The sequence below is a fragment of the Centruroides sculpturatus genome, unplaced genomic scaffold (genome assembly GCF_000671375.1).
Source record: "Centruroides sculpturatus isolate CEXI.00-Female unplaced genomic scaffold, Cexi_2.0 scaffold1487, whole genome shotgun sequence".
Lineage (NCBI taxonomy): Eukaryota > Metazoa > Arthropoda > Arachnida > Scorpiones > Buthidae > Centruroides > Centruroides sculpturatus.
Window position 1 is genome coordinate 68,945 of NW_019385691.1, and position 27,343 is coordinate 96,287.

General features: G+C 31.1%; 1 protein-coding gene across 3 annotated transcripts in view; it reads left to right on the forward strand.

Moving 5' to 3' along the window:
* Positions 1–27,343, forward strand: part of LOC111641238 (syntaxin-binding protein 5-like) — a 122,990-nt gene that overhangs the window by 56,397 nt on the left and 39,250 nt on the right. For all 3 annotated transcript variants that reach the window (XM_023387374.1, XM_023387375.1, XM_023387376.1), the window contains exons 7-10: positions 1,084–1,221; positions 6,061–6,212; positions 6,293–6,381; positions 18,970–19,079. In XM_023387374.1, coding sequence (XP_023243142.1) covers positions 1,084–1,221; positions 6,061–6,212; positions 6,293–6,381; positions 18,970–19,079 — 489 coding nt within the window. The remainder of the gene's footprint in view (positions 1–1,083; positions 1,222–6,060; positions 6,213–6,292; positions 6,382–18,969; positions 19,080–27,343) is intronic.

Genomic DNA, 27,343 nt, shown 5'->3' on the forward strand with positions numbered 1-27,343 from the left:
AGAGTATAGTTAACAAATTTTTACAATAAATTAAAAATCTCAATTATTATAATAACAATAAACTATCCCAAAAAAATTAATACAATAGCATAACTATGTAATATTTAAGACTGCCAACTGCCCAGTATTGTTGTGCATACTACAAGGTGTTTTCTCTTGTCCCAAGTTCTTTTCCAATGGCATGGAGATACACAATTACAAATCACTGTCTCTGGCATTAACACATTCATTTCTAAGTCTGTGTTTAAAAACCTCAATTTTTTTCTTTATTCATAGCTGGAGATGGCACTTCATTAATAATTTTAGATTTTTTCCAAATTATTGAAGTTCCTCATGTGTTTGCAATTACTGCCAATACCATGCTTTCTTTCCTTTTCCTTACATCATATTGGTGTTCTTTAACTCTGGTTTTAAAATTCCTCCTAGTTACCCCAACACAAGCCATTAGGTTAAGTTCTTTGTTAACTATCAGGATCCTGTATATCCTTGCTTTAGTTTATTCTAGAAGTGGATTCTTGTCATTTCATAGTATTCGACAAAAATTAGGGGCACTTTTATATATACCATGTAGGAGTTCATTTGTATGGAAAACTCTTCCATTATATGCCTGTAGTATGTGAAGCAATATTGGGCAGTTGGCAGTCTTAAATATTACATAGTTATGTTATTGTATTAATTTTTTTGGGATAGTTTATTGTTGCTGTATTATAATTGAGATTTTTAATTTATTGTAAAAATTTGTTAAAAATTCGTTAACTATATTCTTGTTCTTTTCCTTGATTTTAATTCCATTTAAAAAATTTTTGAAAAAATGTTTGATGTTAAGTTGTTCTGAATTCAAACACTATTTACCTGATGAGGTCTCATTGATAGAGCTGAAAAATGTTTAGTAAAGTGATTTAACTACCCCAATGTTAAGGTGTTGTTTGTATTTAACTAAAAATAGAAACTGGGTTATAATGGATTGTTGTTATAATTTTAATAAATTTCAAATTTAATATTAAGTCATATTTTCTGCAATGAAATAAATATACAAAAATTTTTATTATTATAAAATATTTAATTTATGTTATATTTTTTCAGATTATAGAAATACCAATATTGTATGAAATAGAGGATAATCCTGAATGTTTCACAGAATTTGAATTTCCACCCCGACCAACACTAAATGTAGCTTCTCAACATGGGTCATTCTCTAGCACTTCAGAAAGTCCTAAAAAGGTTCATTTTTTGTGTGTGTTTATGTTTTAAGCAGATTCATTATATGTATGTTTGATTATTTAATGAGTGTGCAAAATAACTTGTAATTTATTAATATTGTAAATAGCAACACTTAGAAATTGAAACATTTTATTCAATACAAGCAAATGGTTTTTCTTGGTGCATTTCAAACATAATCAGATTTATTTAAAAAAAAGTAAATACATGCATATTAATTTACATAAAATCTGTGAAAGAAAATAACAGTAATGTTGATGATCTAGAAACCTTAGACCTTCATATTAGCACATGTCAGACTACAGAAAGCTGTCATACTAAACATGTCAGTCAGGAAATTTCTGAACAAGACACATACACAAACAGCATGCAAATATCATAATAATTTGAGCCCTGGAGGTGAGAATGTTCAGACACTTGCCTTAACACTTCTTTCCTAATATTTTTGTATATGAATGTACATTTTTGTTTGAAATTTTGCATATTATGATAATAAGAACATTGTTTCTGTTGGGCTGACATTTCTGGCAGGAAATTTATGAATAACATTTGAACCTAACATTAACGGTCATCGAGAATTATACATACTGTCTGATTTAAAACAGTGATGGTCCTAAGATTAGGTAGACATCTCTTGTTGGGATTGAAGTCAGTTTAGAATAATTGTCAACATTGATCTTTCTTGAAATACAATGGTTTCTCAATTTCACTTGGTGACAGAATAGTACCAATTGGATTGTGGAGAAGAAAATTTGAAACTAATTTGGATAATCCTAGCAAGGAGAACAAGTTTAGCGATGAAGATAGCCATCATCTCAGGACTTTCATAATACTGTGATTAGAGGCATCTATATTAATCAGTATGGATGTAGTCTCTCTTCTGTTCTCTTTTTCTCTCTCAAATAAATTGTATTTGAACAAAATTTCAATTTTCTGTCTTTCATCCTAAGCCAAACACACCACCTACATAATAATTATACATCATTCTTCTTATGTCCCTTCTGATCCAAAAATCAGTCAAAATTTTACCAAATAATTTGGCTGAAAAAATATAAAGACTAGGATAAAAATTCCATGATATCTCAATAGCTTTTCTCAGAATTATGCCTTGATCTTGGTCTGGCATAGCATTAAGCACCAGTATATAATCAAAGTATGTTGTATTCCACAAACAACACAATGATAAATAGAATGATATAATAATAATAGGGTAAAATCTCCAAATATTTAGGATTCCATGGGATTTAAGATTGATAAATTTACATGCTAAATCAAATAGGGATTAACAAAAGAATATAACAACAGATTGAACTCAGTACTAACATAGCTGAATGCAAAACATACATTAAAAGAAATCAACACACATGAAATACAGAACTGACATATTCATTTCATGTGCACACAAACACACAGAACTAGAACACTTGAAAGGAAGGCACAGAAAACATTAACAAAATATAATAAACACAACTCTAAGTCATTTATAGAAAGACTCTTTGTAAAGAGCCTCACAAAGCCTTGTTTTATGAACATTTTGGCATGACAAAATCATTTATTTGTCTTTTACTCCTTGAAAGCCTCACAGATAAACTAATCTTCACTTCAAACAAATACAGACAATTAGTTATACAGACATTGTAAGAGTTTTTTACAGAAAACAAGGAACATTACAATTAAACAAAGTTCTTGAGTAATTTTTTATATACTCCAAATGAGGATTCTTGCTCTGTAGAGTTTATGTAGTCTTGATGGAACACCCTGTATACAAAGGGGACTTTATTATTAATTCACTTTAACCTGTTTATAACATTGATACTTTAATGTTAATTCAAGATTAAGCAGTAGTTCTACAGAAAGTTAATTTTGCTTTTGCATTCATTTAGCTTTTGGAAGAACGGAATACTTGTTTATTGCCTATATTTAGCATTTAATTATTGTATGGTGCTATTAGCAAGTGTGACTGATGTGGCCAGTTTTACCCATCACTTCCTGCTCACGTGAAGTTGCTGTTAACAGTCAATTACCAGCTGTCATGTACAGTACTTTTTCTTTTGCTGTTTATCAATGCTTGCATTTTTGCATCTTTTAAACAAAAATGAGTGACAAAAAAATTTTTTGATAAGATTCTAGCTCTGAATGAAAGAGGTTACCATGCCCTCCCTTCATTCATAGCTAGAATTTTACCCATGCATATATATATATATATGTTACCGCTAAAGCTCGAAATCTGTTAATGTGCGCATTACCTAGCTAATCTGCAGATTAACTAGGGTGATCCGTTAAAGCTGCGAAAATTATTCCATTTCTCAAATTACCTAGATAATGTTCAGATTATCTAGGTAATCTGCAAATTACCTACTAGGCACTCGGTAAAGTGAAAATAAGATTTTTGCTGGAACAACAGCAACGTTTCTGTACGCTTAAATTAACATAATGTTATTTATTTAATTTTCAATATCTAAAGAATCAAGTTAATACAATCAACAAATTAGTTGATTGAATCAATCATCAATCAATTAAAAAAACTTTAATACAAAAATCAAACGGTTTAAAATATTACTACAATTAGGGAAATGAATTTGCAAAACATATGATAAAATTGTACTTACTTATTAGTGCAATCTAAAGATTGGTGACACTTTGAATTACGTAGCAATTGGTTTTTGCGACAAGCACGCCTATTTGTGGTACATTTAGATTTGCAGTCACATTTTCTGAAACCCTGCCCAGTACCAAGGGATTGTTTTATTGCTGTTTGACGTAAAGATATTTCTACAGCAGGGACATCCATCTTCTTTCGTTAAAAATCTCTCTTTGCAAACACTGAATTCAGATTTTGCATACAATTGTTTTAAAATACCTGTTTTAGTATCAAGTTTATAAAAGCCATCCTCTGTTTTACTAAGAACCACAGCTAAAATTGAACGTGCATCAGTTTTTGCTCTGTCTTCTTCGGGTACTTTAATTCTCACAGCGAAACCTTCATCGACGTTTGGGTGCTTTGCATTAGAAACTGCTAACATTTTCTTTGCTTGCTTTTCTAAACATTTCTTGGCTTCATCACGCTGTATTTTCTGATCCATATTCTTTTTACAGATGATGCACAATACATTCTTACCATACCCTTCCTCTTTAGGATCTACTTCACCACAAACTGCGTGAACAAACATATTACACGATTTACACTTGTGAGCACTTGATGCTGCTTTTGAGCAAACAATACAGACTATGTCTTGTATAGTGCTCTTTACAGGCTCCGTACGAAACTGTGATGGCGATTCTGCTGAAGTTGAGAGTAACTCAGTGATGACTTCTTCAACTTGCAGAGGCGATTCCTTGGAGGTGCAGGGTAACTGAATATTCTTCGTGACTGCATCATCAATCAACGGTATAGAAGGCAGTTTAAGATTACTATCGGTAAATTCTTGTATTTCTATAGGTGATTCTGTAGAAGCGGGGGATAACGGAATGTCCTCTTGAGTAAGATTTGACTGTGATCTCATAATCACAGTCTCTTGTGAATCTTCTAATTTTTCAAGGTCTTCTTCAGTTTTTATCGAATGTCAAACAATTCTCCGGCATGGACAAACTTTTTCAAACCTTTCTCGCGCATCTGACAACGGCTCAATGAGTTTTTCACAGCCTCGTACAGTCAACACATCACACCTTTGAATTATTTGATAATCTCGAGATGATTCTTTCTTCTTGGAAACTTTTATTTGCTTTACATCTTCAATTATGGAATCATACTTTGGTTTGTTATTAAAACACTACGTATTATATTTTAAATCTTCGCTAAAGAGGTTTGCGAAGAATCTTTTCTTGATTTTACTCACCAATTCGGTGCTTGCTTGCATTCTAGGATTTAAATTTATCTACGTAAAAAGGAGGAGTGGGGAAAGGAAGTGAAAGAAACAAACTTTTGAACTTTAACGATACGGAAGCCGTTAATATGCAGATTAACTAGATACTCTGCAAATTACCTAGGTAATTTGAGAAATTGAACAATTTTCGCAGCTTTAATGGATCACCCTAGTTAATCTGCAGATTAGCTAGGAAATGTACACATTAACGGATTTCGAGCTTTAGCGGTAACATATATATATATATGTGGAAAGTTAAGTTTCAGTTGATAACTTCTACTGAAGCGTTTTTAACTGTAAATAACTATTGTATAAAAATGTAATTCTTTTTGACTTGCATTTTGTATTAGACTGAAGATATTAATCTTTATCCTAATTGCAATTATTTGTTAAAAAATAAATCTTAATCCATTGAAATAGGTCAAGGTGTTAAAAACAGTAAGTATAGTTAAAGACTTAGTGCCATTTTATTTAACATACAAATAAGTTAATTTTCATTCAGTAGGTTGGTTTCTGCCACCAGTCAGTCATATAATGTGAGGTAACTTTAACTCATGATGGGAATTTAAAATAAGCATATAACCCACACTCCTTTCAAACACAAATAACCCATGAGTTATCTGCACAAAATTACTGTACTTTTGCTCCACAATAAATTTCATAATAAATATAAAATAAGCAGATCCTATAATAGTTCTACTGTAAATGGCTAGCACAATTCTTTTTCATATTTATTACAGATTTTAGTTATACATTTTTACACAGTAATTGATAAACATATGTAGAAGTATTCCTATGAACAAAAAAAAAAATATTCAAAGTGGACTGTACAAAAATATTAAGGTAAACAATAGTAAATACTGTGTTTTATTGAATAGTTTCACAGATAAACAATATATTATGTTTTGATATTATAAATAGTTTAATTAAGAGTGAATAATTAATAATTATTTATAATTATACTACTTTTAAATAACAGAAAAATGAATATCACACTACTCTGAAGGTAAAATCAGGACCAGTAAAGAAGATTCCTGGTTTTCAAGCTGAATTAGTTTGTTTAACTCCATGGATTGATGGGCAACCACCAGGACACATAACTGCACTTAGTGTGAATTCCTGTTTTGGCCTGTAAAATATTGTTCTATTATTTATAAATTGTAGATTTAATTATTTATTTATTATAATATATATGCATATTTCTCTTCAAGGATGGCATATGGAAATGAATGTGGATTAGCTATTGTAGATATTGTACAGAAAATATGTTTAATGAATTTGGGAACTCCTGATCTTTATGGTATGATAAGATTATTTTTATTTCAAAAATCAAAAATTTAAAAATATTCTTTTGAATATATCATATCATATCATATGCTAATACAGTGAAATTCTGTTAACCGAGCATCTGGTATACCGGCAAACTGATGAGTCAGTATGTCAAGCTCATTGTTGGGGAAGGGGCACTGAGTAGGTTCAGAGTTAAAATTGTGTAAAAGCATTTAAAATGTGCAGTTCTTGGGAAAGGATGTTGGTTTTTTTTATTTTAGAGATGACAAATGCCAAGATGACAAATTGTGCTAGATAAAATCAGTTAGCTCATGCATGATTTTTCTAAAGACTTTTTCAAAGACAATGCATAGATTTCATGTGAGAAGCAGAAATATCTAGTATACTTGAAATCAATAATTATCATGAAAACACCTACAGTACATTACTGTTCATGTACTTTGATAATTAGGGTTTGTCTGTATTCATGTGTGTACAATAAAAATGAACAGAGCAGAAAGTGAGAAGTATTTTTGTTTCTAACCAATCAAGGGTAGGAAAATCCAGAAAAATTGAAATGTTGTGTTAAACAATCATAAAAGACAGATTTTTACAGTTTTATATGTGAAGATCTGTAACATTCTGTCCAGGGAATTGAAAAACTGGAAAAACTTCCATGATACAATAAGGCAGTGTATTCAATAACCTAGCACCGCATTGGTACCAATGATGCTAGATTAACAGAATGTCGCTGTAGTTTAATATTAATTTGTTATTATATGATGTAATTTATAAAATTATAATTATTTATATATATAAAGAAATAAGCATTTGAAAAATGTCACACAGGCAATCAGAATCAGAGTTTCATTTTTATGACATATGATCTGTATGCTGAAAATTAAACAAGTCTAACATTGCATTTCAGCAAACCAAAAGTCCCATCATTATTTTTTTCTTGTTCTGTAGATTTAATCTAGGATTTCAAGTGCATAGAGTACATTTTGTTTTAAAATTTTATAATTTGCATATATTTTGATAGTACAGTGGGTGATTGGTTAATGAACAAATCAGATAACGAACACTTTCGCAAAAGATTTTTATGTTCGGACAATGACCATCTCACAGAACAAACACAAGAAGAAGTGACATAAAATAATGAATATTGATTGGTCTTCCCTTAACTTTCAAATTGTTGCCTAAAGACTTCAGAGCGCGGGAGACGACATTGACGCTCAACCCAGTATATACTGATTGGATAGTATTCCTCTGAACTTTGAAACTTTTCCTTGTAATTCCAGCCTTTTATTTTTCTGACAGAAACAATTCTTTTATAGCAGGGGCGTGCCATGACATTTGATGATAGGGAAGCTGTGTTTCTGTAAGAAGCCGACATCCAGGGGCAATCAGTCAATTGCACGTCAGTGATGGTCTAGGGTCCATTCATATCGTTTATTCGATAAGCCAGTAAAAACCGTAGACTTCTATCAATGCATTTTTAATATCACAATTACATTCTGAATCGCTAGCCACGATATAAGGGCTACAATTAAAAATAAAATAATAAAAACTTACTTGGTGAAATAAAATGTGTGGTGGATGTACCGGTACATACCTGGTACAAAATATTCTTCAATTGTATGAATATACTTTTAAAGAAAATTATAATTAAATATAGCTTTGCAAAGAAACATACATAAAAATATAAAATATTCTTTACTTTTTAAATCTTAAAACAATGCACTTAGTCAAATAGCTCCCTACAAGTGGCTAATGGATGGAATCAAAGACGGTTGCAGAGTATGCATACACGCGGACTGCCAAATTGGGGATTTGGCAGTCCCCAGGGTGCCGATACTGGTCAATGTCAAATACCTCTTTTGTCACATCATTAGTATATCTCAAAGGATGTGTGACAGGGCTGTTGTAGATTTTAAACTTTTCTCACCATAGCTGTAAAAATCTAAATATGTTAAACTTAATAGTCATTTGTTTTCTAACTAATTCGTTTTAGGACCAGGTGTTGTCCATGGAAATTTCCAAAATTTACAACTTTTCAGTCACTCTCGTTGAACTGGAAAAATTTCTGTCTTTATTATAAATACATCTAATACAGTATTTCGAAGAAGTCAGTCCCCACTGTACTCGGCTATAGATTGGTTCGGTTAAGCTTTTGTTTAAGTAATATTCCAGCTCTTTCATCAGGGTTTTGTTTATGTCCCCAATTCCCTAATCGCTTAATTATTTAACTACTTCTTAAGTAGAAATAAGTCGAAACCAGTTACTTTGTACTCGAATATTTGCAGTCTCAGGAAAAAAGTGGAAAGACAAATTTTTATGACAAACGGATACATAAATCGTAAATTTAAAGAAAAATTCTAGAGCTTTTTCTGTACCTGGTGCATCTCTCTCATTCATTAAATTTAGTTGTAAATGATGCTGTTGAAGTAACGGTTAATTTTTTAACATTATACAAGAATTGTACACGTTTTTTTCTACATCCCCTTAGAGATGGGACATACAAAATCATAATATCACTGGTTTAACATTGAAATCTGTGAGTAATATAAAATTGGAGAGCAGAATAAATATATCAAATATTTTAATGGATTTTTTTAATTCCCGTCAACTGTACAGAATTATCGTAAAAACATACCAGTAAATTCTTATCGGTTGGGTTAAGTTATAAATCTACTTGTTATTCACATAATCGGCCAAATATCTAGCGGGCGGGCGGCTAACAGCCTGGAACCGGTCCTGGATAGAATTGGAAGCGTTATATGTGTAGCATCAACCCAAGCTCATAGGCTTCCACTGGCTAAACTGGGTGAGGTTGGTGCTCTGTAAAGCGCATGCACAAATCTGGCATTTTGGAATCTGACAATTGAGATTCCACTCTGCCACTAATATTTGAATATACAATAGCAATTTTTTTTTTCACATGTGGTATAGAAATTTGTAATAAGATACATAATGCGGTTATAATAAAATATTGTGCGATTATTTTCATATAATTAAAATTAATATGTATTTACTTATTATAAAATACAAGGGAAGCAGCGCTTTCACCACTTCTAATGACTGCACGCCACTGTTTTATAGTCTCATTTAATTGCCTTATATGTCCTAAGGTAACTTTGTATTATACTAGTGATTTTATGAAATGGCATTCACCTCCTAGAAAGAAGAATGATGGAGATTAGAAAGTTCTCAAAGATGGAAAGAACAAAGAACAGGAAAAATGCAAGAACAATGAAAAGACAAAAGCAGACAATATGGCATGCATTCACATACTTCTGTGTTATAGCTGTTTGAGCTGAAAATGTTTCTATTCAGACAATAATAATGGCAACACATCTTGTTTCATTACAATGCAGTTCTACTTTATAATTTATTTTCTTAATTTTTCAAATAATTTTATAATTTTTACATTTTATCCTAAATACTTATTTCATGCATAGAAAATTAGTGCATTTAATTTAAAATAATTCTTTGTTTTATTAAGTTTGTTTTTATTATTATTAAACATTCTTATAAGTATTCAACTGTAATGAAAATAAATACAATCTACATTACAATGCAAAAGGAATTTATTATAGACAGTATCATTTATACATTACAGTGTAATTGCATCATGTGTCTTCTAGTATTAGTCATTTCAAGAGGAAAAAAATTGTTATAAGGATAGAATGTATTAACATGTATTAAATTGAATTATAATAATTAGTACAGTAGAACCCCAATTATCTGAGCCTTGATTAACTTGAGATTCTGCAATATCCAAGGCAAACCTGTAATTGAATACACTACTTTTTAATATTGTATTTCATAACAGAAAGTTTAAATGATAACATATACAATGAAGCCTGGTTAACTTGAACCAGGATAACTCAGTCACATTTACATGAAATCATTTTCTTTCTTAATCATCCAGCATAGTGATTTACATGCTAAATTAAACTGGTTTACTTGAATTTTTTGAAATGTTTAACTCAAATGGTGTTTTGATACAGTATTTTCATAAATTCTCCAGAATTTTAATTTTTCATTAAATAAAATAAAATAATTAATGTTCATCTATCAAATAAACTAATTAGAAACTTTCTGTAAAGTGTGGGAACCACATATGACTAAAAATAAACATTGTGTCAATTGACTGTGGGGATGGCTTCCAGACAGCTTGTGTGACTTAAATACTGTAACTCTTATTCAAGCCTGCTTTTTTTTTTTCTTTTTGCTTTATTTGTTTGCTGATGGATTTCTCTGGCTAGCTGGCATAAAAAATAAATGGATTTTTGATTAATTATTTTTAAAATTAATTTGTTTATTTCCATGTAAAAATTTTTACTTTTGCAGCAAAAGTAAAAATTTCGTCATTTCTGTATATAAAATTAAATAGTTGGTTATGAAGCCTTTGTTTATAAGCTTCTAGAATGTTCCATCATCCATTATTGCCCTGAGGGGTAATAAACTTAAGCAGGACAGCAAGAGAGGGTATATATTGACTTGTGGTTGAGAGAGCAATTTTTTTTTTGGTGCCATTACAGGAAGAACATGAAGGTGACCAGTGACAACAGGACTGTGCAAAGGAAGAGTTACAAAAGTCAACAGACTCCATTCCAATTGATGAGACAATCAGGAGAAGACAGCAAATATGCGGCACAAAAATTTGAGGAACTTCTCATTTACTAATGCTTCCTGTATTTTCAATTGTCTACTGACAGTAGGATTGTCATGTAAGAAATTCTACAAATTAGACTAATATGCAACTGTTGCAAAAAAAAATGCAAAGTGTCTGAGTGTAATGAGAACCTAAAGCATTATAATATTTCAATACCCTCTGAATATTGTATATATCAGATTATATGTTAACTCAACTTCGTGTTGAGAAAATAAAAACTTACAATATAACCATTGTAAAGAGTGGTTTTTTGTGATAAAAAATAAAAAAACAGTTTGATTCAAGGTGCAAAATATTGTAACTTAAAAAAATCCTTACTAAACACTTAGGCATGAACGGATTAACCATTTGAGAAAGCATTTCTCAGAAACTTATTTAACTATTTGGTTAAGCGTTTTTGAACAACACTGAGAGGTTTACATTGACACAATGATTCTACATAATAAGACTCACTGAAATAGTTTATTATGGATCACCAATAAACCAATGCACAAAATCTTGATCTTTAGTTAAAAAGTTTAGAGTTGTGAAGGTTTAACTTCATGTTAAACCTTCACAACTCAAATTTTTTTTTCTCTGATTCAAGTTAACCAGGTCTTACTGTACTATAAAATGATTGAATTCTATTTTGGTCTGTTTTCTTTTATTGTTTAACTTCAATATTAGACAAATTATTCATGTTAAATATCAGAGTTTTCAGTTATTCAAAATAATATCAGTCCACATTATCTCAGATAATTGGGGTTGTAACTGTTATAATAATTTAATTGTAATAAGATATATAATTTTTTACTATATTTCTTTTTTTATCATTCAACTATTTGATAGAAGTTAATGTGGAAGTAAATCCTTAATAATTATCTTTATAAATAAATATAGAAAAATAATAATTTACTATTTTAGTAATAATGCTTAATGATAATTTATAGTTTAAAAACCCCTGATTTTTATATATTTATTTTTTTATATATATATTTCAATTGCATTCCGTTCTTGTGCGTGAGGAACAACTTTGAAAAAATGTTATTTACTGTTTGTGTTTCATTTTTCAAAAACTAGAATTAAGATCTCTGTGTATGATAATGCTGCCTGATGAGTACAGTTATATACTGTCAAAAATATTTACTCAAATCTTTTTTTCTGTAATGCTGATAGATAGTTATGTTGTTAGACTGATAAGAAACCCAATATAGAAATTTGAGTTAGCAGGAAGTAACAGAACTTTAACAGAAGCAATAAAGAAAAGTGATTTATTTGGGATATATTTTAAGGCACAATTCTTTACAAAAATCTTTGTTAGAAGGAATAATAAAAGGAGAGAAATGTAGAAGCCAAGAATAAATTGATTTATTAATATTGAGGACTGCACCTACCTCAGTCATGATGTATGTAACAGGAGACAGAAGATGACTGAAACACTGATGGTGATAAATGGTACTTAATTTCCTGGATGGAGATGACAGTTGGGAATATGGAACATATAATACAGTTTACTATACTAAGCATTAAATATGAAGTGCATTTCTTATGTATATTCAAAACTTTTACAAAAGTTCATATTTTAACATAAATAAATATATTTTCTAGCAATTAATTTTTTAAACAAACAACACTACTAAACCTGATACCTTGTAACAGGGGTCACCAAACTATGGCCCGCAAGGTCAGTTCATCCAGCCCTTAGCCACACTGTGCCACAAATGAGCTAAAATATAATTATTGATATAGAAATATCATAGATAAAGTTACTATGTAGAAAAAATTAAAATAAGTGTAAAATAAGTAAAAATGCCAAAATTGGTCCAATCTTATTTTTGCATCTGACAGTAATATAATTTTTAGGAAAATCAGTGAAATAAAAAAAATTTGGTGACTTTTTGCAACTTCATATATCAGAGTGCTTTTTGTGTAAGTACCTGCAATGAAGTTTCTAAGGAAAGCAATTACGAGCTTGCTGTAGCGATCGTGTTTGTGTATTGGTAAATAAATATGTTGGTTGTCTTTATTTTTTGTGTATTCAGTGTGATGTTTTGAACAGAATGGTTATATGGCCTGCGCTCATCATTCTCACCAGCTATCTGGCCCACTGTGAAAAGGTTTGGTGACCTCTGCCTTGTAATATCAAAGCTAACTACTGCTGTATGTTATTGGACTAATAACGGCTATAATATTAATCTTTTGGCTCTGGCCAATTCTTTTTTTTTCCAGTAGTTCTAAATTATTTAATTAAAAACTATAATTATTAAATTTATTAAGAGATGGCACCTAATGCTTCCCTCTAGTGTCAAATTATTTGGTAATCATATATTTGAACCAATTACGGTGTGTGGTTGACAAAAACAAACATTTTCGAACTTTTTCCGAGTTCTTCATCAGGTTTTTAATGATTCCTTGATGGTACTTTGAAAGTGTCTTATTCTCAAACACTACATTATACTATTTAATAGAAAAAAAAGACATCTAACTCCATTCAACGACACATTTTTCTTCAAGAAGCAATGAAATCTAGTATCACTCTTTAATAATGTGCAATGATTTTAATTTTTTAATCAGCAAAATCTGTCTTTTCCTAATGTCTTCCAAAATATTCATTAGCCAAAATTTTATTCTGAAATACTAAATAGTGACAGAGATGCTGTATTTAGGATCTTACTTTCCAAAAATGTTTGCATGTGTTTGGACATTTACACATCTTATGACATCATTAAATCATAGATCACTCAATGTACAGAGTGATTGCCAAAAATTAAAAAAAAAATTAACTTAATCCAGTAATTTTTTAAAAAGACATTGAATTCTCCAGGTTCTACAAACTCATTCTCATAATAAAGAAAAAAATGAAAATTAATTATATTATTCAGTGTGTTATTGGATATTCATTGATTAAACCAGTTAAAGATTTTGAATTATAGACATGATTTATATATTGCTGAATAGTGCAGTAATTTATTTATATTGAAAACAGAATTTGATATACTTTGAAGCTATAATTACATGAAATTATTATATTTTATGAAGAAACTTCAAATCTAAATAATAATGCACAATACACATGAATATTTTAACTTAGTGCTCTTTGTTGTTCATGTTTATTATTCTTTGTTTTTAATAATTGATTGTATTCATTATTGCATTTATTACATACACATATATATAATATATGCTTGATTTATATTACTAATATGACATAATTAACAATGTGTATAGGAATAATTCTGCAAAATTCATAAAGTATTTAACAACATAACATTTATTAACATAACATAACATATTTAACATTTTATCTTCGTGCATTTTACTTATGGTATTTACAAAAAGAAGAATATAATGGAGAGAGAATTTATTTTTACTTGAAATGTCATGAAATGTCTCTGTATTTTTCCATCAAAATTTGATATAATTATGTTAAATAAAGCATAAATTTTTCACATTGATATCCCCATTTCTATTTTTATTTAAAACACATGAGAAAATTAAGAGAAGTACAATTGGAAAAATTCAATTATTTGATGATTGTGTTTGGGTCAGTAAAACATACACAATGAAGCATATTGCACCAAAACCATTTCAGATGACTTTCTTGAAGAGTCCTTCAGCTTTTTAAACTGCTCAGTTACTGTGGGATGCCCCAAGAAAGTGCCAGCTTGCCTTAATAGTCATCATTCTACACAAAAAGGTAATTTTATGCTTCTTTGAAAACCATTTAATGGACTGTAGAAATCAAATGTAGATCGTTCTGTAGGTGCTTGTATATTTTTTTATTATTGCAGTCAAGATTGTATACAATAATAATGAATTTTTCAAAAATGATTAAAATAATTTTATTCCAAAAAATTTAATTTTATATTATTCGTAATTTCTTTTAGAAGCAGTTATAAATTAAAAATGAAATGTTCTGGATAAACTTATATAAATTTTGGCATCTCAAATTAAACTGATCTTGGGTTTATTCTAAAAAATATAAGTAATAATTATTTCTGTAATATAACGTAAGCTGTCATTTTTTTCAATTATAAAAATTAGTATGAACTTTGTTATTTTAAGGTTTAACATTTCTGATTATTAAATAAATAGAAATAGAATCGTATTTAATTAGATAACAAATTTGAATCATTTTAACCAAAATTAGTCAAAGTATTTGTTTAAGGTATTAGTTTTGTAATACTAATAAAAAAAAAACTTAATGTAACAATACAGATTACAGATCAGAACAAAATTTCTTCAAATCTTCTTACTTCAAACCAAATGACTGGAGCAAAAAATGTTTCTTTAGTGCTAAAGTTTTCAATGATCCTCCTGGACTCTTCTTCAGACATTTACTTAAATTTGTTGCAATCTGGTCTTTGAACTTCTTTAGAAGGCATTCGATTTTGTATACCAAATGCACACACATTCCAATTTATTCAAACATCATATGCTACTATGAGATTTAAAACATTATAAACATAAATAAAATTAAATATTATTGTCCATTAGGACTTGCCATGCCTTAGAAAGTGACATTTCCTCTTTAAAATTAATGCATGTGGATTTGCATCCCGTATTAAATATTTCCATTGCCTCCAATAGTTTGAGGTGATTGTGATGTTGGGTGGTGAGGATGATACGCGTTTTGTTAAAGTCAGCTGTGATGTCTGGGTCTGTCGCATAAGTTGAAAGGGTTGTTGTGCATTTATTGTGTAGTATGTCTGACTTATGTTCTTTTAAATGTACTGCTAAAGATCTTTTGGTTGAACCAACATATACCATCTCCCTATCAGATCTGCCATCTCTTATTGGGACCTTGTAGATCCCTGGTGATCTGTTTGGATCTGGATTGTCTTTTTTTATTCCTTAGTATGCTGTAAATGGACAAGCATCTCCTGTATGCTATATGGATCTCACGTTTCTTGGCAATGGTATTTTCTATTGATTTTAAATGCAGGTTATATGTGACGGGGACCCTCATCCTGTTATCTTCCTTTCCACTATTCGGTCTTTCCCTTAGATTAGGTGCTACTTCTAATTTATGTTTGTACCTTTCACATAACTTACATATAAGGTTGGTGTACCCATGTTCAATGGCTATCTCTTCTATATTTTTTATTTCTTGCATTAACGCCTGTGTGGTGGAAGAGTGTGTGAACACTCCCATGATCAAAGCTCTGAAAGCTGCTATTTTATAAGGAAAGGGATCACAGATCCTATTGGAATATACATTGTGATCACCATTGGTTTTCTATACACAGCCATTTGTATATTCAATCCCTCAATTACAATGTCTATATCCAAAAAGTGGACTCTGTTCAGACTGTGTTGTTCAATCTCAATAAACAGTCCATACAGATTGTTGTTCATTGTGTGTATAAAGCTTTTAAGATACAGCTTCATCCTCCAAAAGATGATTATATCATTGATTGATTATCCTATAAAGGATAATATGGGGGAGGAAATTAGGTAGGATTCCTCCCCAATATTTGTGTTTTTAATTTTATAAATATTTGATACTAATTTAAAACTAATGTAATTTATATAAATATTTTATGAAAAGTCAATTAAAATTGTTTTAAAATACAGTGGTACCTCAGGATACGAACACCCCAGCATACGAAATTTTCAGGATACGACATGAAATTTGAACATATTTTTGCTCCACGATACGAACAAAAACTCACCATACGACGTTACATTAATTCGCATTTTTCATTTGTTTTCCTTACTACAGTTATTTTTTTTTAATGTATTACTTGGCTTTAATTTGAGTATGTTTTTAGCGTTGGAACGAATTATTTGGTTTAACATGTAATCGTATGGGAAAAGTTGATTCACCTTACGACATTTTCATGATACGATCTCAGTTTCGGAACGGATTAATTTCGTATCCTGAGGTACCACTGTATAAACACAAAGATATTATAGCTCCTCAAAATATTAGCAAAAAGTGAAGCACATATTTAACAAATGCATTTATCCTCTAATAGTAAATGTAAAATGTATAGTTGGATTATCCTGCAAATAATGATACAAAATAGTAATTGTCAACTATGCAAAATAGGTGCTGAAAATGCATTAACCTGTTCCTATGTCCATAACCAAAAGAATGAAATTGATACCTGTGGCCAAAAAAATAGCAAAGTGATTAACTATGGTTCAAAAATTTAACAGTTTACTATGGAAAATACAAAACCTATGCAAATATGCTTATAAATACCAAAATCAATTATGACATTTAACAAGTTTAGCAGGGAAAGAAAACCAGACCTATCATACAGTGAGAAGCAAGCTATACAGGGTATAGACAAAACATTGCAAGGCTATATCTTGCTTTTGTTACATATTAGCTAAATACAAATGCACAAGAATATAGGTAATAGGTAATGGAGTATTCAATGGCATAATTATTATGAACTCCCATCCTCCTCCTCATGGGACCAAATCCTAACTCTACTACTTTAAAAGATAGTATAGTTTAAATTATGAAGTCATAGAGCATCTCGAAATTAGTACAAAATATTTATTGTCCAGTTAAAATACACAAAAAGGAAGTGTCTGGACACTACCAAAAGTAAGTGGAGGAAACTGTCTTCTCTGCATGGCCTTCTGCACTTGAAATCTATACGGATACAAGGCAAACATTTATTTGGGAGACAATACAACTCCTCTTTAACAAGCTAGGTAGCCAATTGACCTTTGACTGTTCAGGAGGAGCAGATTTCCATAATCAAATATTTGAAAAATTCTTTTGAATTTCATACTAATTTCACACACAATTGTATTTTAATAAACTGTGATTTAAATTACTGTGTTATATTTTATTTTTGTTGCCCTTTCTAAATATGCAGTAAAACCTATAATCACTTCAATGGAAAATAATTTTTTTTAAATAAATATAACTTGAACAAAATAACAATACTTTTTAAAATAAATTTAATAGCTTGCTATAATGACAAGAGCATGCAAAAAAAAAGAGCTATTTACAAACAAGAAAGATAAGTAAGAAAATTTAAGATTAATTTGAAATAGCTCAACTTGCTTATTTAGAAATGAAGCATTCAACTAGAGTGTAAGATCAAGAATTGTAGTCCAATCCTTGTGTAACTTTATAGAATCTTTGGAAATAACAACATGGATATAACTAGATAAAATGTGTATATATATTTGTTCTAAAAGCCTAATGGAGCAGCCATCTTTTAATTTATTGAAGATAATAGAATCACTTCAATGCATAGAAACATTAAAATCCAATTCCCATGCTTTTTCACTTGTTTGCTTAATGATTTATATTTAAAGCCCATATAATAAAATTGTTCCTGCTTTTTTAGTGAGTTTATCTTTTTTCTTCTCTTTTCTTGTCAGAGCTAAGAATCTGCATGACTTTATTCAATTCTCTAGGCTTTCTAACTGATATTTTATTTTTTAAGTTTCTTTAGTAAAAGTTGACAATGTAGGTTGAATGTGTGTGTGTTTTAATAAACAAATTTTAGTTTCCAAAAAAAGCAATTTGTTTATATTGTTTTAATAAAGAAAACAGTTTCACCTAGTTATCAGAATAATTTTAATTATTTTGAAAAAAAGAGTTTTCATTATATTTTCAAGAAATAGTAAACAAACAAGGAAGTTCACAGGTTTCAATATGATTTTAAGATATATCAGTCAGTTATGGTCAATAATTACACACAAATTTGATGGTATGGAAACAAGAACTTTAAAACATTTTTAACTTTTTAATGTTCTTTTACTATATACTTAAATTTCGGTAAAATACTGACTTTGAAAGATTGTTAAAGATCAGTAAAATAATCATATACTGTATGTATTATATAATTAATTCTATATTTTTACTAAATTTGTATTGTGTTATATTATGTCTTGTATGATATGTTACATGTATAGTAATCAAATAATATATTTCATACTAGCAGAAAATAAATATTGAAAGTTTTTATCTATTCAAAATAGGTTCTGCTGATCCATATCAAAGAATACCTCGCTCTCCAAAGAAAGCAACGACAACACTTAGTGAAAATAATTCTAGTGAACAAGATTCTTATTCTCCAACTTGTGATCAGGTATTTTATTGGAATTATCATCATAGAATAAGATTTCATTTTTTTTAAGTATATATTGTAAAACCAATATAAATGGAAAACAAATTTTAAAATTGAATGAATATGTGTAGTCTTTAACCAATATGCGGCGTGAAAATTCCAAACTAATATTGGCAAATGCTTTCGATGCCCCTCCTGGGCTCTTCTTCAGGCCAAATTTAATGTACTGGATTCTTAAATCGAATATTTTTAAATAAGAATGTGCTCTGTTACTAGAAGTTCAAATAAGGAAGGTAATCATGTGCCTTTCCGAATTAATAGATAATTTGGAAAGCACATGATTACCTTCCTTATTTGAACTTCTAGTAACAGAGCACGTTCTTATTTAAAAATATTCGATTTAAGAATCCAGTACATTAAATTTGGCCTGAAGAAGAGCCCAGGAGGGGCATCAAAAGCATTTGCCAATATTAGTTTGGAATTTTCACGCCGCATATTGGTTAAAGACTACACATTTGTTGTATATGACCCGGTGTGGGAGAAATTCTTGATAAAATTGAATGAATTCCTATGTAAATTATTGTAAGCTAGAAACGTATTTAATGTGAAAGCTGAAGACATTTTTGTACCAATTTCATAATATGAGTAAGTTACATTTTTTTTTTGGCATAATTATAACAAAATTCTAAATCATAATTAATTCTGTAACTTGCAGGTCATACCATAGTTATTTGGTGACCAGCATTATGAATTATCATTTTTTTCTTTGTTAAGATTGTATTTTAATTGTCTGGAAAGTGGTTATGACAATGCAATACTACTGTTTTTCTTCAAGTTTCTAGAAAAGTTAACTGATAGCAAATATTTTTGGAAAAACTCAATGCTAAAAATATTAGTTATTAAAAGTAAAATTAATGTATACTCATTTTTTATAAATAAAAGTTATCAAATGATTACAGTGAAATATTTCAGGCTATAATACTAACGTCTTATCTATCAAATCAAAAGCCCAGATAATAATCTAATAGTGTGTTACATAAACAAGGGTTCGGAAGTGCCAGGCCTAAACTTTGCATGGACAATAAAATGAATACAAATTGTTGTTAATGTCTAAACCTGAAATAATTACTACATGTAATGCAAAAAATTTTTTTATTAGTAAAAGCTTGAATATGTACAATCAAGAAATAATGTTGGAGAATAACTTGCAAATAAAGATGATTTATCGAAAAACCAGAACAAATATATACAAAATTTTTCCTACAATTGCAGACTTACAAATCAAGCTACAACTATCTTAGAACTGTCTCCACAAAAACTGACAAGCAAAATATGAAAGAATATCAAAAAAGCACAATCAATCTTACTAATTTGTCAACAAGAAACCTGTTGTTACTGGAACTGGAAAGCCTTTCGTCAATCTTGCTCAATCCTTAGCACCACCTCATTTGATTATTCAATTTGTCTCCTCCTTATAGTGCAGTTGGGGTGACATTACAAGTATGCACCTGCTCGACCCTATTACATACTTAATCATTAACACTTCAGTCATTCTAGTAATCGATCTTGTTAATTCATTTTATCTCCCTTACAGTAGTTTTATAATTTTTATTGCATTTCCGATGACAATTTGGGGTAAGAGATCATTCTTTTAACTTCCTGTGGAAGTCTCCCCAAGATGTCATTTCTGGGTTGATGACGTCATAAGTTGCCACCAGCAATTATCGTAATAAGGTGAGTTAATTTTGAATTTTGTCCAGGTGAGGTGTGGTAGTCTCTGCTTCACAAAATAAAACACCCCAAAATAAATAGAATAACAAACTAAAAATAATTCCCAAACAAAACATAAGAAGTTGATTCAGACTCATTCTAACACTTCCATTCTTACTATATTAGTCAGACAAATGAAGTTAATATCATACCACCTAGCCAAACTCATAGAACTAGCCAAATATATTATTGACACAAGGAATAACTCCTTAAAAAATAATTTTTAAGGGATGTTCTTATAAATTATGTTGTTTAAAAATTACTTTTATAATTAAAAAGTTCTATGTACTTGACAATTATTAATGATTTAAGTGCTAACTAGCAAATAATATATCTTTGAAAGTAAGGTAAATAAAACAATTTTTATGCCTTTTTACAGATTTTTTTTTCTTCTGTACATCAAATACACATTTCAGTTTTTAAGTTGTCTTTGAAATATAAAACATCTAGCTACATGTGCCTATTGTTACTCAGGCTTTTGAATTACCTGTAGTGACATTGAGTTGAAAGAGTGTAAAAAAAACATTGATATTAGTAACTAAAATATATGTTTATTGACTTTAGTATTTACAATAATGAAATGGCAAATCAAAAACTTGCTTGGGCCAAAGTTAACAAGTGGATGGGACTGACATGTTTGTTCTATAGAACATTTCATCATATTTTCATGGATTGACCGGCATGTTGCAAATAATGGGGGAGACCAGCATATTGGAAACCCCAGGATTACCAGCACACTAGTTAAACTGTGTCTAAAAAATAAAATTAATCAGATCTAACAAAACTAGTTGTTAATTAAATTTGGAGTGCAATAAACATGATGTAACTCCATTTTTTTTAACATGCCCTCTACAGAGAGATGTATAACTTCACTTAAACTGGCAGGCTGGTTTTTACCATATGTAAATATCTAATATCATGGTCTCCCTCAGATAGATAGACCAACATGATGGACAAACTGCAAAAATACAGTACCTTGCCACTCCTCCATGTCTTAACTATTGCACCTTTCTGAAATCGCTTTTCAGCAATATCATCTATAGGGTAAGAGCTTTGATACATTGAACCATACTTTTAGTCCCAGCTGTTTACTCAAATTAAGTCAAACTGAAACCCTCTTTCCATTAATACACTTTCACAAAAACTTGATGCACTCCAAAAAATAATCCAATTGCAATGAAATTTCATATTCAAATACTTTTCAACAGAAAATGCAAATGATAAAAAAATTAACAGCCAGTGAATGAATTGTCCAAGCTGTAGCACATGGAAGTGTGCATAATGATTGTGTATTTGAAGAGTGATTCTTTGAGAGACCGAACTTCCAGTGGAATTTGATTGCACTGATTTTCATTGATTGTGAACAATCTCTCACCATTAAATTCATACCCATATGAGGCTCCGGAAATAGCCCCCCGAAAAGAAAGATATGAAAAAACTTGCTAAGTTAAATCATCAAGAAAGCAAATTATATAAGTGTCTAATCGGTGACACCGGACTTTGATGTCGACACTCAGAGAATAACGGGAAAAACAAAATTTTAGATATAAAAGAAGAAAATTTAAAATATTAAAGTTAAGACGCAGTTTAGGAGGTAAAACAAAACTAAAGAAATATCAAAATGAGCGTAGGTGTCATAGTCAACAATTAAATGCGATCAGAGTCGAAAGGATGGTGTCGGATAAACATCTTCAGCCGACCTTTCTCAGGAACTTTACGAAGCTCCATTTACACCTGGAGACAGGTGGAAGACCAATTAGAAAACGGTGATACAATATAAGGTCTATCCAATTAGCAAAAGGCTGATCCCAAAAAAACTTATAGAAGCACCAATTCCAACGACAATGGGACTTCCACTAAGACTTTCACTAGACTTCTTTTGTGTTCGTGTATCTCTGGTTTTTTCGTGCATCCTTTCATCTTTTGTGCACCGACTTTCAAGACTTCGAACTTTTTGTTCAACACTGTCCAGGGGCCCCTACGACGCTGGACCAGATTGCTGCCGAAAATCCCTACGATGCAAGACCAGAATCGACGTCGAAATTTCCCCACGATGCAAGACTTTTCCAACGAGAAAATTTATGTAAGCAATTTCATTCAGAATAAACAGTTTGCATCTGTAAAACACTTGTCTTTGCTGCCTTTAAAAACCGCCACCCACATACGCGTATACCTTAGATCATTCTGACGGTAGGGAAAAAATCTCCCCCCCAATCGGCGTTCTTACACCCACTACAAACATATGATGGAGTTTGAAACAGGACATGTCATTCAACTAAAAGAGGGTGGATGGGCAAATTGAGCTATTGCCCAATATTTGGGTTGGAGTTATGAGGAAATGAGACAATACTGACATGAATGGATTTTGAATTGCAAAGCAGACAGTGAATGATTTAAAGTGATGATAGAATGGGAAGACAGTGTGATTGTTCAAGCAGCTGTAACATGTGAGGCTCTGGACAGGTCCGAACCCTCACTAAAATTTGCGTTAAAATAATTTTTTTTAAAGAAAAAATATAGTAGTTAGAAATAGATTTTTTTTGTATGAAAACGTGAGGCTAACATTTAAACAATAGAATAATGTAAGTCCATCGACCATCTCCGGTTGGAGATCAAATTAAACTTTGATTTTGACCTCTCCCGCACCCCGAAAGGTTTCAAATTGTCATCAGGTGACAAGGAGAGACCAATCTGAAAGGGAAATCGGAGGAAAACGGATAAAACCCCGGAAATTCAAGGACAAGATGGCTTCTTCTGAAAGTTCCAAGTGACGGATCTATTGTTGTGTGTGTCTTGTGCCCATCTTCTTCTCCATCTCCCGACCTAGGATCGACAACTTTCCATCAACGGAAGTCGACTGCATCATCCCAGAGTCATTGAGACATCAATGGAATTGTTTATTCGCAAACAAGAGACTCCTTCAAAGTGGGACTATCTTGGAAACAGAGGAAGACCCAGAGGCCACAGCTGACGTAGAACTTTCAAGATCATGGAAATCTTGTAAGCTTCTTTCGTGTGTAATAAACGGGTTGTGTTGTTATAAACGAGGCATCTATCTATGACCCAACTGCTTCCACATGTCATTGATTGTTACCGCTCGGCAGTCTGAACGATAAGGGAGACGATGACAATATATATCGCATATTCTTGTTAATTACATGTTTTTAAAATTTTTCCCTCCGCCCCACAAACAGCATCAGTCATCACTCTAGACCAGGGGTCGGCAACCTTTTGAGTCGGAAGAGCAAAAATTACAATTTACAAAATTTCAAAGTTTTTAAAGAGCAACAAAATTTTTTCTTGCCAACAATAAATAGTACTCGCATAAATAAAGTTTTTTGATAAAAAAAAAACTAATCTGTTTATTCATATATAAGTAGTGTTTTTCACAACAAATTTTTTATAAAATAAATATTTGCGTATGGAACTAAAGAGCCGCAGCTTCACATCCAAAGAGCCGCATGTGGCTCGCGAGCCGCAGGTTGCCGACCCCTGCTCTAGACCATCCAATGTGTGACCAATGCTAAAGTGACCACTAGGATCATTGATAGATGACTAAAAGAGCATAATCTATGCTCATGATGCCAGCTGCCACTGACCCATAAGCATTGTCAAGAACAATTGAATTGGCTCAATTAGTACGGAACTGTTCTGATTGTGGACAGAGTGATGAATTCCACTTTGAACTGAGTCCCAACAACCAGTGAAGATGTGTGGAGACATTTTGGTCATCACTGGAATTCTGCTTTTACTATTGAATGCCACATGGCCTGACAATGAAGTTATGGTTTGGGGCATCATTTTTTTTATAGCCAGACCCTTAGTGTGGTAGTCCATTGCACCCTCACAGCACAGCAATATGTTGATGACGTTTTGAGACCTGTTGTGATACCATTCCTTTTGTAGCACCCAGGACAGTAATACTCTCCAACAAGACAGTGCCCAACCACACACAGTACACCCCTCTTGGGAATGTCTTCATGGATGACATCCTTTCTTGGCCACAAGATTACCAGATCTCTCTCCAATTGAGCACATTTGAAGCCTGATGGGGTATTGCATACAATCATTTAGGAATGTGGATGACTTACAATTGAACACTATTTGGCAAGAAATCTCTTAGGACACCATTCACCAACTTTATGAATCATTGCCACACTTGATAACAGCTTATATTCAGGCCAGAGGTGGCCAACGTTTTATTGACTATTGACTTCTTCACTTCGTGTACCTCTTCTCTGGAATAAATTATTTAACTGTTCTCGCAATTTAGTTCAATCAATACACCATGAGTTTCATTGAGGTGCATAGCAATTAGCCCATCTGCAGCTACTCTATCAGATTTTTTACTCAGCTTTAGCAAACCGTTGTAATTTTTTTTTCTGTGTATGTGCAATAAGCATACCAAATTTTGTTTCCATTGGATAGTTCCTTCTTGATAACTCCTTTTTTTGGGGGAGCAGTTGTTTATTTTTAACATGATTTGCTTGATGCTCTTTTAAGTCATAATTTTAAGTTTTAAGAGTTAAGTATAGGCATACCTTGGTTAATGTTAACTCTGGTAACAAAGCCTTGATATAATGAAGTCTGCAATTTCCAGCCCCCATTTAATGTAAAAATATTAAAATTTCAGGATCAATGCCAGGAAGTCATCTGATTGCTAATGACTACAACTCATTATGTACTCCAAATTCTAATTGTGTGTTTTAACAGTTTCACGTAATTGGAATAATTTAGTTGTTGCTTACACTTCATAAGATATGTTTCATTGTGGTGTACTGCAATAAATGAGGTATAATAAAAAGAATAAATTGTACTAGAAGAAGAAAATAACATTTAATAGATTAAAAATGAAGATGGCTTAACCAGTAGGTTTTGAAAATGTAGACTAAGGATGTATGAAATTTATTAAATGCAAAAGATAATGGTTTTTCAGTGGAAGATTTAGAAAAACTTGTTAACAACAAAGCAAAAAAAGAAAAAAAAATGAAATTAAAGAAGTCTCTACCAAAAAAAAGTTTTAGCAACCAAAGATTTAGAAAGATATTTGAATAACATTGAAATGATCATGATTTAGGAAGAAGTGTTATTGTTAAGTGATCAGTGTTAATAGCAATAAATCCATACAGGTGATTGTTATATGAAAGAGAAAAAAGCATAAACAATCAACTTTAGATTTTTATTTTAAAATGTCATGATTTTATACTTGTTTGGAATGTGATATTGACTTTTTATTTAATAAAAGTTTTCTTTTTTAAAAAATGTCTTTCACTATTTTTAAAGAATGTGTTCCTATTAAGGCTATAGTATTTTTACTTTTCCAGCTGTTACATATAACAGAGGGAAATTAAGGTGATCAGTCAAAAAATGATCCCCCCAAGATTTTTACATTTTTAGGTTTAGGACACCTTGAAACATCAAAATACAAAAATTACTCCCAAATTTTGTTGTATGTCTGGATGTTTGTGTGTGTATGTGTGGGGGGCATGATTTTGTTCACCTTTTTTGAAGCTTAATAACTACTGTGCTTTGTCGAAAATTTCTGAAATTTTGCAAGGCAGTTTGTTTATTAGGGGATTGATGCTATTAAATTTTGGTGGTTAATGGTTGAGGGGGTGGGGAGATAATAGGGATCATGTATATCTCCAGTAGGGTTGGACTTAATGATGATTTTACTTGTTATTAGCATTTACAATTTTTTATAAATCTCATTGTTACCCTCAAAATTAAGATTTTGCCATTTTATAATAGTTAAAAATATAAAAAGATTTTTAAAATAAAATATGATAACAGATGGCACCACCAAAATTTTAAATGTTGCTGGGAAAGTTGAGCAATTCATTGCTAGTTTATTTACCTCAGAGAACAAAGTTTCGCAGAGGTAAAAATACTATTTTCAAAGTAATTTCATGAAACATATCCTCTTCATTAATTCAGGTATACCTGCAGATTCTTTTAATGCTTTTTAAAAACAGAAAACTGTTTTTACTGAACAACCTTTGAAGACCTTGAAATTAAATAGACATTAGCTAAAATGGTCACAATTATTATGAGAATACTTTTATTATGAACTACTCAAGAACTTTGTATTTTTATTACACAAACAAAAGTGATAACCAAAGACAAGAAGAGTCTGTCTTTGACTCATGGATGTAAATAAATAAATTTTGAAAAAATGAAAAACTTAATAATAATAATAATAACTCTCCCGTGGTCACCACCTGGTCGTGGTGGGAGGGCCCAGTAATTTTACTGATCCGTAGGACAATGCAGGCTGGAGCACAAGCTCCTGGTAGGGACACCCATGCCAGTAAGGTCTATGGGGAGAAATGAAGCTAAGAGTGACCACACACCCACATTCTGTGGAGATATTTATCATGGTAGTAACCAGATCTAAGTATGATACTGGCTCGGACGTCACCCGGGTTAAAAAGGTCCGCGTTCATGGGTTAGGCAGAGGCTCACGTTCAAGAAATAGGCTCCAGTCTCCCTTGGTTACCGGTGGCGAAAGCAGC